The 17,158-nt window shown below is 43.9% G+C and overlaps 1 protein-coding gene across 5 annotated transcripts in view; it reads left to right on the forward strand.

The window, feature by feature from the left end:
- Positions 1-17,158, forward strand: part of gpatch8 (G patch domain containing 8) — a 28,005-nt gene that overhangs the window by 5,740 nt on the left and 5,107 nt on the right. For 2 of the 5 annotated variants that reach the window (XM_031861977.1, XM_031861978.1), the window contains exons 3-8: positions 2,605-2,623; positions 5,478-5,550; positions 14,660-14,727; positions 16,213-16,299; positions 16,442-16,585; positions 16,694-16,824. In XM_031861977.1, the coding sequence (XP_031717837.1) occupies positions 5,544-5,550; positions 14,660-14,727; positions 16,213-16,299; positions 16,442-16,585; positions 16,694-16,824 (437 nt within the window). In that variant the 5' untranslated portion in view covers positions 2,605-2,623; positions 5,478-5,543. Of the gene's footprint in view, positions 1-2,604; positions 2,624-5,477; positions 5,551-12,493; positions 12,536-14,659; positions 14,728-16,212; positions 16,300-16,441; positions 16,586-16,693; positions 16,825-17,158 lie in introns of all 5 variants that reach the window. The other 3 variants (XM_031861976.1, XM_031861979.1, XM_031861980.1) reach the window with 2 other exon arrangements.

The raw sequence follows: 17,158 nt of genomic DNA on the forward strand, positions 1-17,158 counted from the left end.
ATCACCACCCCCCCCCCCCTGTCTCTGAAGCACTGTGGTGAGCCGGCCCAACCTCCTCTTCCCTACACAGTGTCGCTCACCTCTGCTCAACGCTATGGATGATCAGCAACCAAGCATAAATCAAAAATAATAGAGTAGTTTTCCCAATCTGAAACGGAAGCATTATATAACTTAATCAGTCGTCAGCCATGGTAATGACCAATAATAGGTCAATCATTAAAAGCTTATCAAATAAAAAATACATGTTTTTCATCAGTTAGAGTTCTATTTAAACAAATGATGTGACTCATTAGCAGCACAACTAAACCAAAGTAAATGATTGGTATCATAGATAGAATTATAGAAGAACTAAAACAGCATGCTAACAAAAATTAAATGAATAATTGATTAGACTAACAACTTAAAGTATGTTTTTACATTTGAATATATAAATATTAAAAACATTCTTGTGTTTTTAAGCAGCAGCAGCAGGAAAAATAGTCCTCCTCGCTGACTATATTAAAATTCACAAGTCCTACTTGAAAGGAAAAACACATATACGTATTTTTGACACTTTATGATCATATTTGTAGCCTGAACATGTGCTTTCTAAAGCTAGAGAACCAAGAACATTACAATGTTACGTCCTGGATGAGCTTTGTTTTACGTACTTTGTCCCAGGCACACAAACATCCTACTGTGTGGGTGGGTGGTGGCCTGCTCACCTGGCTTGAGTGGCTCTTTAGCTCCTGCGCTATTATTTGTGGAGGGGCGCTGAGGGCCACGCTGCAGCATGACACAGCTCTTCACAAATCCGTAGAAACAAAACAACACGCACACCAGTCTCTTTGGAAGGTAAAGAAGGTGGCAGACTTTTCATCCACAGGCAAGTAACCACGAAGGTTTGCCACCGATTTTAAAACTGTTAACCTGAAGATAACTTTAGAGGATTTGGTCTCACCTGTCGTCACATCAGGTGCTTCATGACACAAAGGACACGGCTCCTCTTTGAAAGGCAGCATGTTCCAACATGCTAGCCAAGGGCCTCGACGATGATTTACATGAAATGTTAAAACACATAGTATGTGACCGTGCTGTTAGAGGCCTCTTGAACCTGAACACGCGTTACATCCGTGATCTGCTCGTGAATGCTTGAGCCCAGCTGCTCGGAGCCCCTCCCCCGCCACTCTGTGTGTGATCTATAGGCAGCTAGAGGTCTGTGGTACTTTATTGGGATCTTTTTTCTCTTTCTGTCTTTCCCCCTTTTTGGCCTTTGCTCTTTCTCTCTAACATTGTTTTTGCATTGCATGTGTTAACTTGGTAGCATTCAGTACTATTATATCTCAACAGTCTGTCCTAATCACTACTACGATTTTCCTCCCAGACTCATCCCTCCCTCGTCCTCTTCCCCCCCTTCCAACCTTCCCTCCTCCCCCTCCCGACCCGGTCCCAGAGCGATATGCAGCGGGCAGCCTCAGAGCCACAGACGCCAAACATACACACCACAAATCTAAGACGCACCGCTACACAGACCACAGCAAGACATGTCACAGAAAGGAGACTTCTTAGGATAGTAGTGCACCAGCTGTCACTGAATTTAGGTCATTGCTGAGGCCCTCCAAATGTTCCCTTTAAAGTCGGCACCTTGCCTGACCACCTTGCTTCAATGGGAATGCGAGTGTTAGCGGTCTCTGTTTACGCTGGAGACCTCCTTCCGACTTTGATTAACTTTGATAAACGTCCGCTTGATGATTTGGGCCTTCAGAATTGAGGTAAGTATGTGTTTTTAAGTTGTTATATTTAAACATTTTTACTACTTGGACTCTGCTTCTGTCATCCCCCCCCCCCTCCAATCACGTATGAGACGCTGAATCCCCTCACGTTCAATCTGACACTTCCACACTTCATCTCCATACACCGGCAATTAGGAGCCTTCTGTTTTTGTCGTTTTGGTTCTTGATGCACTGAGACAGTTGTTTCCATTTACTCACACCTGCATCACTACAGGAATGTGCAGAGCAGCACACACGAGGGAGCTGCAAAGGTTAATGAGGGGCCATGTCCTCCACCAGCACTCGCCAAAATACTTTCCTCGGACACGAGGGAGGACTATGGGTAACCCCCTCAAGGGTTTGTCTCGGTTATCTTCTCAGAACATGTGAACATGTGTCATCCAAAGGAGAGTACATAAAATGTCATTTGGGTTAATTTAGGTTCAGTCACTGACGTGGATTAATACGCCTGTTTACACAAACACACTGTGCACATGGCTGCATAGACTGAAGCCATCTGGCTCCTGAATCCTCTGAGGTCTCTAGATGGGGTCCCCTGCATATCACTTCTTACCCATATTCTTTCTGCCAAATAAAACCCCCAACCATCCCTTCTCGTAGATCTCTTTTGTTTGGATAACATTTTCTATTTTCCTTTCTCCTGTGTTAACAGTCAGTTGGTGGATTTATTGACATGCCTACCTTTTTTCTGTTTGTATACAGTGTTATGTTTGTTTAAGAGCAGAGAGAGATGTTTTGCATTTGTAAGAACTTAGAGAAGCTAGCAGAATTGCAGTTGAAAGCGTTTGGCCGGTTTCTTACGTTGTGTCACGTGTGACTGTTTTTTTGACAGCCCAGTATTTTAAAGCCAGGTTCGTATGGAAATGCCTTCACTCCACTTGCACTGCTGTTGGACTCGCCGTCGTTGCTTTCATCTGTCTGTCTCTTCTTTTGGTGCACTCATCTGTTGGGTCAACACGCAGCCTGCGCCTCATCTCCGGCATCTAACCTTTACCGAGCCCATTTTTAAACTAATCTCTTTATTAGTGTCTGCAGTTGCGACTGTTGCCAACCTGCCCTTCTTGTTTTTAATATTTATTTTAATCTTACTGAGATGAAAAAGAGAATTGGAAGAGGAATTGGGTTTAATTTAAGGTAGGAGCTTATGTTCTCTAAGCTTTCAGGCCATTTCCTTACAAAGCCCTGGGTCAGCTAGCAGGACTTTAGGGCGCGTTTTATTGTCCTTCTTTCTCCAAGCCTCATAGATCAGCTAATCCCCCAAATCAATATAAATGCTCACGATGAGTGTTGCAGCATAATGCTGCAGTAAGGGACAGAAGCATACCCAGGTGGGAGGGGAGGCTTTCACTGCAGCACATTCTGCAGTGTTTTCCTCCACAGTGGATTTCAGGGGATACGTTGTCCACCAGGCAGGAGGCAACACACACTATCAGCCATACAGCCTGGACGTCTCTGGGACGTTACAGTGGCCTTTAATGGACGTTAAATAGTCTTTAATGTCCCGGTTATGAGTGGACACAGGGAGGTCGTCTCCACCACGTGAGGCCCAGCACAGATTCCTTTCTTATCTCTTCTCACAGCGGAAGGGATCTGCCAGTCACAGCTCATACATCCATGAAATGGAGAAGGGGGAAAAAAAACAGGAAGTGAAGCTGTTTAGCCTCTCTCTCTCTCTGGAGGCAAGCATCAGCCAGATGTTTTGGATAGATTTATTCCAGTCACCGTGATAGTGATCAGTTTTTGTTTTTTTACAACTGACATACTTTTCCCTTCCAGAGAGATATTAAATGGGGCAAATGAAGGCAACAGTTTGTTCTGAACCAAAAGGAAAAGAAACTTCAAACAAGGCCTTGTTGGCGGAGATGCAGCGGAGATGCAGTGCGTGCTGTGTGTGTGACTACCGCTCCCCTTCACATGCACTAACCCATTCAAGCCCAGCTCACCTCCACCCCCCCACAAAGTGACCTCCACCCTGGCTCAGCCTGCCCCCCCCGTCCTGTCCTGTCAAAGAGAACTGAGCCCTGTTGAGCCATCACCTTCCTCTCTGTGCCTGATCCACCTGAAACTAACACCAGTTGAAAGTTTTTGTTCCACCCCCCCACCCTTCTGTATGTGTACCATTCACAGTGCGCTACTAACACCGACGAATCCTTTTTGTTAAAGCTCTTTAACAAAAAGCCGCATGCTGTTTTGTTCCAACCCCTTCACTTTCTGTTTGTGAAAGTCGATCTCTTTGTGATTATAAATATCCTTTTTTTTATTTTTTGGGTTTGTATGTTTGTTTGTTTTTTGGTAGAATGCAGCACTCTGGTGAATGTTAGACAAGCCTGGAATAGTTATAATCACAACAGAAAAACAACACCCACACTGCTTATTAAGAGCTCTCATTGTTCCCTGTTTATTTGTGCTTGAGGATGTACCGTAGTGTGTAGTGGTGGGACGGTCTTGCATTTCACTTAATGTTTTCGTTTCCTTGCTGACTCATACTGGTGATATAATGGTCTCAGACGTGTACATTTGGCCCCAGAGAGATTCTGTTGTGCATGTTCTAGCACTCCGCCTCTGTGATGTGTCGTCCATCGCCTTAACTTCTCCACACGTACAGTGTTTGTGTACTTTGTCAAAGCAATCATTTAGTATTGAAAGAAAAGCAGAAAACGTCGGTTATTTTACCTCATCCTAGCAGCAAAAAATGACCTTCCAGTTTGGTGACGGTCTGTAAAGTATGATTTCTACTTGAAGAATACTAATGATATCTTTGAGAATGTTCAAACTAGAGGCATCGGTGGTGTCTTAATAATGATTTTAAATCAAAAGTGTGCACATGGTTTGGACCAGGCCATTGATGACAGACCAGAGACGCTTGAGGTGTCCAAAAACTTGCACAATAGCCGTTTGTAGCACATGGAATGGGGCTACATGCACACAATGTCTCCCTCTTTTTCACCTGCACACCCACACATCCCTTCACGCGTGCACACTCTGTCCACCCTGGGCCTTGTAATGGTAATCCAAGGCCCACTAGCTCCACTTCTCTCTTCCTCTCGCTATATATATATTTATTTATTTTTTGTGATAGCTGCATATGTTTCATGGTGCTCCCCTTGTCATGAATACGGAATCACAGCAAGCTTGGAGTTTCTGGTCCTCGTTTTGTTAATTGCAAGATTTCCGTGTTTCCGTGTCACTTTTTTCTATACGTGTGCCAGAGACCTTGCTCTGTAGTGGTTCATATATGTATGCGTGTGTGATACATATATTGTCCCCTCCTTCCTCCCACTCCTCCTAACTTCTCAAGTTAGTGGATGTGACTTGATGTGTTATTTTAATCATCCCAAAAAACATAAAAAAATGCTTTAAAAAGTAAATCTGAACTCTCATTGTAGGAGGTTGTCCTGTAGATTCCAGGCTACACATAGCCTCATGTATCCATTGGTGGGGGGAAAACCCCCCCACACCCCCCCCCCCCCCCCCCCTACCCCCCTACCCCCCACCACTCCTTGTGCTGGAAGACACTGTTACACGCTGTAGGTGATGTGGATGACGATAATGATGATGGTGGTGGTGGTGGTTGTGCTGATGATGATAGTGTGATTTTAAGTGTGTTTTGTTTTGTTTTGTTTTTTGATCAGTACCCGAACGGGGAAATGCTCCTCTTATTATTGGAATATTTTTGGTTTTTTTCTCCTCTGTTCTCTCTGCTAGGATAACATCGGACACAAGCTGCTTCAGAAACATGGCTGGAAGTTGGGGCAAGGTCTTGGCAAATCCATGCAGGGTAAGGAATCCCTCTTCTGTACACCTACGTTCAATGTGTGCTGGTGGAACTTGGCCACAACGCTGTCATTGTCTTTCCCCCTCACATTTCCAGGTTTTTATTTTTTTGTATCGGCAGCTTTTCTTTTCTCTTTCTTCCTCTGATCTTTCCCTTTGTGTCTGTTGCTGGGTAAATTTGATTTAAACAAACGTCATTCCAATTGTTCCTGTCGCTCTCGTGCTGCTGTTCCCTCGTACTTATAATAGGGAGGAGAATGATCCAGAGGCCTTGTAAAGGATTCAGACTGAGGGCAGGGATCCTGGGGGGTTTGGAGATAGGAGTGAGGTGTTTATTTATCTTTAAATTACGCATTTAGTTTACAGCAATTCAGATTAAAGTTAGCCCCCCCCCCCCCCCCTGTCAAAAACACAATTTACTTCCAGTTGTTCTAGCCAACAAGCTTAGAGAAAAAGTGGCTATGGACTTGGATTGCTGTCTCGTACCTTCTCCAGATCTTACTCTGTTACAAACCAACTGATCAGCTGACGTTGCCGGGTTTATATCGTGGTTACGGGAGCTAAATGCTGCTCCTCTTCTGAGGCACAGTCTGTTGATTCTGTATCGGGGCGCTGATGCAGAAGTGATAACGAAGAGCACATGTTTTACTCTGGAAGCACAAACCAGCAGACGTGTTAGCCAGTGGTTGTCTCTTTGCAGGAATGCAAAGTACGAGACCTCTCTCGCATCTTGTCTGGGCCGGTTGTATTTGCAATTAACAGAACAGGCTCCTGTGGAAATGACATTGGACCCCATCCAGAACCAAGACACACAAGACTGTCTGGATTTAGGTCTGTTTGCATTGTGTCTTAAGGTTTTACAAGACTTGCAATCTGTGCAAATCTCTAGAGTCTGTATAACATTTACTGTAATCTATTAATATGATCTGTACACTAGAAGTTTTCTCCCTTTTGTTAAAAAAAATTTTTTTTATTGCACGATCAAGGATTGCCGTCTCTTTTAGTGAAAGCGTTAGCAGGAAAATGCTCCGTAAGCTCTGCACGATGAATTAACTCCATAAGCTGTACAGGGCTTTCATCCTGAAGACGTCTGTAGATGGATGGACGGTTGATATTGACTCGCTGCGGGCTGAGCCGAGTGTGTGGGCTGGTCTTGGCTAACGTCAGCGCCTCATTAGCTGAACCCTGCTGTGTGCTCGTTGGCTCAGAGGCAGTGGTGCAGAGCCTGGCCTGTTTCCACCGAGCCTCTTCCTGTCTCCTCGCCCTCTCTCTTCATCTTTATTATCCTCCCTTTCGTTCTTACTTTTGTAACTCCCTCCTCATGGCCTCACCCCTCCCTGCTCTTTCTCCACAGAGGGTGATGAATAGCATTGTCCGTGAGTGATGCCATCGCTGGCAGCCCAACGTGTCCTTGCAGTTTGCTAAGATTACAGCTTGTTTTTTGCGCATAATTTCTGGTATTTGTTTTTGTCTTTCCTCCCCCGCCGAGTTTTTTTTCTCTATCCTCTCAGCCCATACCATTTTAATCTCACTTCTTTCATTCCTATAACTCTCACGCTGTCACTGTCATCCTTTTCATTTCTTTGTTGCTCGAGTGCATTGAAACCCAGCTGTAGCATGCTCAATATCGGACATTTTAACGAGAAACGGACCGTTTCAAGCACACGCCCAAACTCAAGACAAGTTAGTCTTACACATGAACATATAACGACCGATGCTGAGCTAGTAAATTAAGTGAGTAGCTTAAATTCACAGGGTAGATCTAAAGACACAAGTTATCCGTGTTGTGCTGGTTTTCAATTTGTAGGAAACATAGTTAGGTTACTGAGCAGTCCGTGCCGTCCTCGTGTTTGTGGTTCAGGTATTGAGATGTGCAGAAAACTGTGTGTGGGGGTGCTTAGACGTGTCCTCACTTTACCCGATTATTGCTGTGGTGCTTAATTTCGTTGTTTGCTGATCAAAAGAGGAGGAAGAAGAAACGTATCTGTTTCAGCGTCTCTGGTGGAAACAGATTTATTTACCTCGGTGGGGAAACAGTCCGACGGGCCGGCTTTTCTTGTAAATATCTCGTATCTTTGTTTATATCTGCTCTCCACATTGTCTGATCGGAGAGCCATGATATAGTGTTTTCAGACATTTAGAGATTCAATGTTTATTGCGTGTGTGGGTGAGCTGTTGAGCTGCTCCCTGACTGCCCGAGCACCTCTACTTCATGTGCATATATGGCCTCGGCTCCTGGTGTCGTCTCTTAGGTATTCTCGGCCTGACGATGGCCAGGGACCAGAGTAGACCAGGACGCCACTTCATTCAGGCTGTATGAAGAGTAACAACATGGCAGTCATTTCTGAGCATTTGGTGTGCATCGTTGTACATTTCCATCTGGCCTTGAACGGCTGAACAGCATCTATTTGATGTGCTAAGGATGTGAGCCTTTGTGTGGAGGAGAGAGCAAGTTGCAGGGGCTGATTGTGCTCTTGTTTCTGCCGCTGGCACCGCTGATGTGTGGTTATGTAAGCATCCTGCTTTGTGGGCAGATGAGACTGCGGCAAAGTGTGTCCAGTTGTTTTGTAGGAATTACCGGCCCACTGCTGGAGCCCACTATCTCTCCTCTAATTAGCTTAATGCACTTAGGAGTCGGCTCACAAACACAACTGCACCCTTGAATCACGTTGAACTGTGCTGGATAATCATTATAATCTTCCTCTCCTTTCCTGTCCTCCTTTGCAAGAAGAGAAGGTTTTTTCTTTTTTACATTTTTGAAGTGAAAGCATTGTGTCCCCTTTTTTAAGTTTTTCACTGTATTGACTTTGTTCTTATTCTTCTTTTGTCCTTTTGCCCCTTTTTAGGTAAGGTTTGTTGGATCCCCTCTGTATGTCAGTGTGTGTGTGTGTGTGTGTGTGTGTGTGTGTGTGGGGGTGTGTTTTCTTTCTCCCACTCTGCAGTTGACCTCATTGTAACACCCTTTTACAGTGTACCGTAGGCTAATGGCCTCTGTCAGCTTCCTCCTCTTTGCTTCATAATCACTAAACCTTTATTTCAATCTGCACAAAGAGAATGACGTGCTTCGATTTGAACAAAAATCCATTTTAAATCAAGGTCGATTTAGGAAGCCATGATTCCATCACATCCCTTAGAATCATCGTCTCCACGTATATATTTTTATCGTTTCCTCTTTGAGTTTCCGTTGCTGCTGTCGGGTATCTGATTGGCTGTAACCACGGCTCAGACTTTGAATGGCTTGCAGAGTAGACAAAGTTTCCCCCCCCTCTGCTTGTTTGCCTGTTTCTACCTCCAAACCTGTGAGACTTGTATGTTTGTGGTCATTATGTGGGACTGAGATGTGTGTGTATCTGTTACTGACCGGGCCATAGAGTCAACTTACAGGGAGAATCTCACCACCCTTCTACACCCCCGACTGTCTCCGTCCCCATGGTTAAACGCTCCCTTCCTCCCCCCGTTTCTTTGCCCCTCCTGCACAGCATGTTTGTCCCAGAGGTGCAACTCCTGCCTGCCTCAAACCGTCACACTCACCTGGGGCTTTAAGCAGTGTTGGAGGTAACACGCTGAACTCCCACTTTCACACCATAGAGTGAAATGTAACGCTCCAGACGGGGTGCACAGTTGACATTTCCAAGTGTACTTTGGTAAAAACCTGCTGCCACTTAGCAAAGCAGACCCCACTCTAAGCACTGCTCAAAGCCTTGCTGGCTCTTTCCTCGGGTACATTTTATGTGTGTGTCATGTGTTCACTTGTTCCGGGGTCGAGCACATCCCTAAACAAGCTTGCTGGCTGTAGGCGAGCGAGGAGGAAATGAAAGAATCTCTGGGAGATTTGTTGAAAAACAAAAAAAAAGCTCAAAGGGGGAAAATGGTGGTTATCCCTAGAGGCGTCTGTCATCTCAGACTAGATATTAAACCACAGCTGTGTCCCAAATCATTCACTCACTCACTACTTCCTGGTGAACGTCTAGTTGGACTTCATAGTGAGCTCACCAGCAAAGTGAAATCAGACGCTACTCGCCTATTTTCTCTGTGTCGTTAATTACGTCATAGCTGTCGCGCGATTAAAATGTGCCGGATCGACGACGTCTGTTGGACCATACATGATAAATACATGATAAATACACGATACATGATAAATACACGATACATACAGTTGTGTGAAAAACTGTTTGCCCCCTTCCTGATTTCTTATTTTTTTTGCATGTTTGTCACACTTAAATGTTTCAGATCAAACAAATTTAAATATTAGACAAAGATAACACAAGTAAACACAAAATGCAGTTTTTAAATGAAGGTTTTTATCATTAAGGGGGAAAAAAATCCAAACCTACATGGCCCTGTGTGAAAAAGTGATTGCCCCCTAAACCTAATAACTGGTCGGGCCGCCCTTAGCAGCAACAACTGCAATCAAGTGTTTGCGATAACTGGCAATGAGTCTTTTACAGCGCTGTAGAGGAATTTTGGCCCACTCATCTTTGCAGAATTGTTGTAATTCAGCCACATTGGAGGGTTTTCGAGCATGAACCGCCTTTTTAAGGTCATGCCACAGCATCTCAATCGGATTCAGGTCGGGACTTTGACTAGGCCACTCCAAAGTCTTAATTTTGTTTTTCTTAAGCCATTCAGAGGTGGACTTGCTGGTGTGTTTTGGATCATTGTCCTGCTGCAGAACCCAAGTGCGCTTCAGCTTGAGGTCACGAACAGATGGCCGGACATTCTCCTTCAGGATTTTTTGGTAGACAGCAGAATTCATGGTTCCATTTACCACAGCAAGTCTTCCAGGTCCTGAAGCAGCAAAACAGCCCCAGACCATCACACTACCACCAACATATTTTACTGTTGGTATGATGTTCCTTTTCTGAAATGCTGTGTTACTTTTACGCCAGATGTAATGGGACATACACCTTCCAAAAAGTTCAACTTTTGTCTCGTCAGTCCACAGAGTATTTTCCCAAAAGTCTTGGGGATCATCAAGATGTTTTCTGGCAAAACTGAGACGAGCCTTTATGTTCTTTTTGCTCAGCAGTGGTTTTCATCTTGGAACTCTGCCATGCAGGCCATTTTTGCCCAGTCTCTTTCTTATGGTGGAGTCATGAACACTGACCTTAATTGAGGCAAGTGAGGCCTGCAGTTCTTTGGATCTTGTTCTGGGGTCTTTTGTGACCTCTTGGATGAGTCGTCGCTGCGCTCTTGGGGTAATTTTGGTCGGCCGGCCACTCCTGGGAAGGTTCACCACTTTTCCATGTTTTCGCCATTTGTGGATAATGGCTCTCACTGTGGTTCGCTGGAGTCCCAAAGCTTTAGAAATGGCTTTGTAACCTTTTCCAGACTGATAGATCTCAATTACTTTGTTTCTCATTTCTTCCTGAATTTCTTTGGATCGCAGCATGATGTCTAGCTTTTGAGGATCTTTTGGTCTACCTCACTTTGTCAGGCAGGTCCTATTTAAGTGATTTCTTGATTGAGAACAGGTGTGGCAGTAATCAGGCCTGGGTGTGGCTAGAGAAATTGAACTCAGCTTTCCAAAGATGTGATAAACCACAGTTAATTTATGTTTTAACAGGGGGGGGGGGCACAATCACTTTTTCACACAGGGCCATGTAGGTTTGGATTTTTTTCCCCGTTAATAATAAAAACCTTCATTTAAAAACTGCATTTTGTGTTTACTTGTGTCATCTTTGTCTGATATTTAAATTTGTTTGATGATCTGAAACATTTAAGTGTGACAAACATGCAAAGAAATCAGGAAGGGGGCAAACACTTTTTCACACAACTGTACATGATAAATACATGATAAATACATGATAAATACACAATACATGCATGATAAATACACGATAAATACATGATAAATACACGATACATACATGATAAATACACGATAAATACATGATAAATACACGATAAATACACGATACATACATGATAAATACACGATACATACATGATAAATACATACATGATAAATACCGACATGCATGTTTGTGTTAAATACATGTTAGATATTTACTTGAGTTTCATATTTTAGCGAAATTAGTGAATTTAAGTTTCCCCCTGGTCGGTAGTGATGCAGCTTTTATGTCTCGGGCTTTTATTGTGAAACAGAAAAAAGGAAGTGGTAAAGTGGTACATGCTGTCATTGTCATTGTGGGGGCGTATTTTTCTAAATTGCCAAATACTTTGTGGGTGTTTGTGTTGTGAAGCTCTCTCTCTCTCTCCTCTCAACCGTCTGCCAATGCAATGCACGATGGTCCGTAGTTCTCGGTTCGTGACCATCGGTTGTACACTATTCTTCACGATGCATTGTGGGTACTTTGAGTCCACTATAGGGTGTAATAATAATAATTCTCACCATACATTCGGGCGGCAAACAAAATGGCGAACTCACTATTAAATCCACTGTAATGAGAAGAGTGGTTTTGGACATGCGTGTGTGTATGTATGTATGTATGTATGTATATATATATATATATATATATATATATATATATATATATAAATCAAAAAGTAGATGTTACTTTTGATTTATGGCTTTTTTGGCTTTACCTATCAGAGTTAATATGCCATCAGACATTTTTTTTAAATCATTGCATCACGCAGTACAGCACCTCCACAGACACTACTGATGGGGATTCTGATCGTTTCTGCTCGGTGAAGGTAAAAAGTGAAGGTTTTTACTGACTTGGTAAAGGGGGTTGGTAGTTTGGTAACTTGGGGGCATATTGTGGTCGAGACGACGCCCGGCTAGGAGCCTGGGGACGGGGACGAGTGGTTGGGAGAGAGTGGTGAGAGGAGACCCCTGTAAGCACCTAGCCCTGAGTGAAGGGTGACACACTGAAGCCCCTCTGGTATTAAACCCCCCTAAACCACACTCCCAACCCCACCCTCCCTTCTCTATGTGCCTCAATCTTCCTGCTTAACCAATTGGTGTTTCTTTTTTACAGCGATTTGATCCTGCCCATGTTGTGCTGATGGTAAACTTAGTGGTAAATGTTATTTTATCCCCCAATTGAATTGTTTTTTTAATTTTCTTTTAATTTCTCCCATTTGTTTTGTTTTCCTCTCATCAGAGCACCAATGCTACATAGGCTTTCTATCCTCTCTGTATTAGTCCTCATTCTGCTGCTTGTGTATTATCATGCGTATGTTTACTCTAGAACGTTGTCATTTTGTTTGTTTTCAGTTTTTTTTGTTTTTGTTTTTTTGAAACCTTGTGATTCACACCCTGTGATTTAGATGCACATTGTTTTTGTCTGGTCCCTTTCTTTTCCACTGGAATGGGTAATGTGGAAGTATTGTCACTGTGTTTAAAGATTGGTGATAGTTTGGGATGACTGTAATTGTTCATTAATCTGTAATTCTGGGCCTGGCTCGTGACTCGGTTCAGACAGACCACTGCAGTGGCTGACACACAGACCCAAGGTTTCACTTCTCTACCGCTGTAGAGTAGACGTAGATATCGCACAATCCGTTCTCTCAACGCAATCACAAAATAAAAGAGCTGGCTTCTCCAGCTGACGGACACTGCAGTGGGACTGAGAGTCCAGCTAGGCCGATACATGTTCCAATGCCCATGCATCTATGATTTCACAATGAACATGTCATTGGGCTGTGATGACTAAATTACTCACGGAGGAGGAATGACACAGATATTGGCTTTGAGTAATATTCTTACCTTCCTCCGTCCAGGAAGGTAGGAGGAAGTAGCTCAATATAAAGTCATAAATTCATAGATTAAAGCCTCTAAATGCATTCATATTTAGTACATTATACATGCTGTCTCTGGGCTCAAAGGATTTAATTAAATAAATAAACCAGTGGCCCGACTCGGCTCATCCATCACAGCAATTACACTTTAATTGTATATTTTCAAGCCCAATGCTTGTTATTCCATGTGCCCAATGGTATACATACAATAATAATTTAAAACAAATTGAAATATGTGGGAGAAAAAAGAAAAAAAAAACTGAAACCAAACTGAATTGACAATCCGTGAGATTGATTATTGTCTGTGGCTGGCATCAGGAGCAGCAGAACTAGTCCAAATTATTTATGTGCCTTTTTGTTTTGAGCCCCGCCCCCCCCCCCCCCCCCTGTCTGTCTGTCCCCCCCCCCCCCCATGTTTTACCAGGTAAGTATCCCCATCCCTTGCACTGTCACCATGGCGATACCTGGCCTGTGACGTCACTCTGCTGTAGTTCAGTGCTTGTCCTTTTTTAATTTGACTGTCTTTCTCTCTGCTTTGTTTGGCTGATTTGAGTGGATTAAGCAATTCTGTGTCAATCTCCAAAGTAGTTTTGATTTTTTTTTTTTTTTTATATATCTTTAATGTTTCATTCTGGTTTGTTTGGTTGTCTTTGGTTTGTTTATTTTCCTACAGTTAATTTCCTTCCGATCCAGCTCTTTTCACAGCTTACGTAACGTAGAAAAATAAATAACTTTGTAGCTTCTAGTTATGATGACGAGGGGGGGGGGGGAGACAAGGGAGCAAATTTGGGACTCGGGACAGTTGAAGGGGCTTGCAAGGGTCAGCCAGATGATGCAACAGGCCTCTGATAACATCGGGAGGCTTTGTTCCTCTCATGGAGGGTGTCGCAGTGGCAGCCTCCATGCTCGGCCCGTTGCAACTCCCTTCACACACACACACACGCAGCCCCTCAAGCTGTAGTGTCCTTGGTAAATTTGGCATTCTGGGACTGCAGCAGTGAGCGGGTGGAGGAGGGGTGGTGGGCGGTGCGACCCCACTGAAAAGATAAGTAAACAGATCGGCTCAAAGCTGACCGTCTTGTTTCTAGTGAACTGTATCCGTCTCTGCTGCCCCTTCACTCACTTAATCGTTGCAGCTAATTTGACTCAATCACAATGCAGATCAGCAGCCAGGTCCAGTGTGAGGAACCTTAAACGATAAATTGGTCTCCTCTTGGTGGCTGCAGTGAGCTGTGAGAATGGCTGGTGTTTGGTTCACTGTAGCTTTCTGGTCTCTTTGCACTTCAAGGCAAAAATTCTCTAACCCCAGCACCCTATGCTCTAAAAGCAGACTGTCTCCGAGCTGGCCCCCCGTCCCCGTCTCAGAGACTCACCTCGTCCTCTCTCTGTCTCTTTTCCCTCAGGACGCACCGACCCCGTGCCCATCACCCTCAAATATGATGTCATGGGGATGGGACGCATGGAGATGGAGGTAAGACGCCGTTTGTTTGATCCCCATTGCTTGTTACATCATTCTTAAAGAGGACGTAGTAGAAGCATCCGGCAGGTCTTTAATGTCCTGCTACACATTATTAATGTCCTGCTACACATTATTAGTGTCCTTTTTAGCTTTTTTTTGTCTAAGTAACTCGCACCTATTTTTGTGATGGAACAAAAAAATACAACTGTACACTTTGTGAATTCAAGTTTCTTTCTCAGAACTATGACTGAACTTAGCTTAAGGATCGTTTAACTGCTTTCAACAACTCTGGTTCGATCAGAAAAAAACCCTTAATTCATAGTCGGATGTGAAAATATGCTGACTCTAGACTACATGCAGCTTTTCCCTATTTGTCTTGTTTTCCCTCTTGTTCTTTGGAGGCAGACTATTAAATAACATGTACTCAGCTAATCACTGATATCGATATGTATTTGTTGAATTGTCCAAACCCAGCAGCTTAAAGGAACAGTTTGTTGCATGAACGGGGAATATAATAGCAGAAATAGAATAGTTTTCTTTAGTGTATGATCACCTGAAAATAAGTATCGTGTTTTTGTTGGACCCTTTCTTAGTTGAGGTCTCACCTTTTTTCTCACCCTCTTCAACCTTAGTTCGCTGCAACGACTGCTGAGAGGTATTTTAAATCAAGAACGTGTGGTAACACACAACCATTGATCATTCACCCAAGTGCTGACATGCCAAACGATCTGTAAGAATTATTGGGTGATTTAAATCCATGAAGATCTGTGGCAGAAAACACACAACTGAGCTGCAGAGCACCATGCGTGCACAGAGCCAAGTGTTCAGCTGGAGTCGTGTAAAGCTCGGCAGCATCGGTCTGTTGAGCAGTAAAAAGCATTCTCTGAAATGATCAATCATGCTTCACCAGCCTGACACGCACATCTGATCGTGGCGGATTTCCAGCAGAGCACTCACCTGAATGAATTTATGGGTGCCGAATGTTAATCGGTCAGACAGATTCATGGTGCCGGTTACGTCTCAATGCTACGACGTGACCCTGAGCGCAAAGCACGGTGGTTTGTCAAGACGTCTGTTAAAGAGCCCTGACCCCCAACAAACACCGTAGAGATGGGACAGCCCATCAGACATGAGATATCATAAGATGTAGTAACGCTTGCTGCCTCAATAAACGCACAGATGCTTCACATCTGCCGCCTGCAGAACGCAAACGTTCCTGGAAATTCAGTTCCTGCCGAGTATCATTCATCTCTCTTGGGGAGGATTCTCCCTTTTGCATTAATGCGGCTACGTAGATGGACTTGTTTTGATACAGCCAACTGACTAAATAGGATTTCAGTCGGACTGAAGCAATCTGTCGGCATCAGAAACACAAAACGGACCAATCGGACCCCCGGTAGCCCGTATGTGCCAACGGCATAACAGCTTGTCCACTCGGTTTACTAAAACCATGAATGGAATATAAGATGAAGTTGGACCGCTCCCTTTTGATTTCAGCTGGACTATGCAGAGGACGCCACAGAGAAGAGAAGAGTGCTCGAAGTGGAGAAGGAGGACACAGAAGAACTGCGGCAGAAATACAAGGTGAGGTCCTTCAGTGGTGTGTTATCCTGAGAGTCAGTGCTGGTTCTATCACGCATACTGGTAGGGCTGCTGTAGTACGATCTAAAAAGTGGAATTAAAAACACATTCACTCGTTCCTTCATGTATTTCCTATCGACAACAGGACCAGGTGGAAAAGGAGAAAGCCATCGCAAAGGCTCTGGAAGACCTGAGAGCCAATTTCTACTGTGAGCTATGTGACAAACAGTACACCAAACACCAGGAATTTGACAACCACATCAACTCTTACGACCACGCTCACAAGCAGGTACTTGTGATGATCAGTTCACTCTTAATGGAGATCTGTTGTCTTTGTTTCCTGTGAGAGCAGAGATCCTGATGTTTTTGTTTCTCCCCGTCTTTAATCCTAATGCAGCGGCTTAAAGAGCTCAAGCAGAGAGAGTTTGCTCGCAACGTTTCATCCCGGACCCGTAAAGGTGGGAAGAAGCATGAAAAGATGCTGCGCAGACTGCATGAGCTGGCCGAGCAGAGGAAACAACAGGACCGGTAAGGATTTGTTCCTGGACTGCCCTCTGCTGGCTGGATTTGAACATGTATCTGTGGTTGTAGCACAATAGCATGTCTGCTGTGTTTTGAAGGGTCACCGTCCAACAAAGACCACATATTAAAACCAAAAATATAGATTTAATATATTATTCTAACACTCTCACACTAGGTCAAATTATAGAATTTAGACTTGTCTAGAGGACCTTGATCCCGAAATGAAGACGGTTAAATACTTTAATAATTCCTTCAATGTCTATTTTTAGTTGATAAAACTGAATCCTGATACTGAAGACGAGGCTTAGCAGAGGGTCAATCACGTCCTGATGCCACATCT

This window comes from Anarrhichthys ocellatus, unplaced genomic scaffold, assembly GCF_004355925.1.
Source record: "Anarrhichthys ocellatus isolate YVR2014 unplaced genomic scaffold, GSC_Weel_1.0 scaffold26, whole genome shotgun sequence".
In the NCBI taxonomy this organism is placed as follows: Eukaryota; Metazoa; Chordata; class Actinopteri; order Perciformes; family Anarhichadidae; genus Anarrhichthys; species Anarrhichthys ocellatus.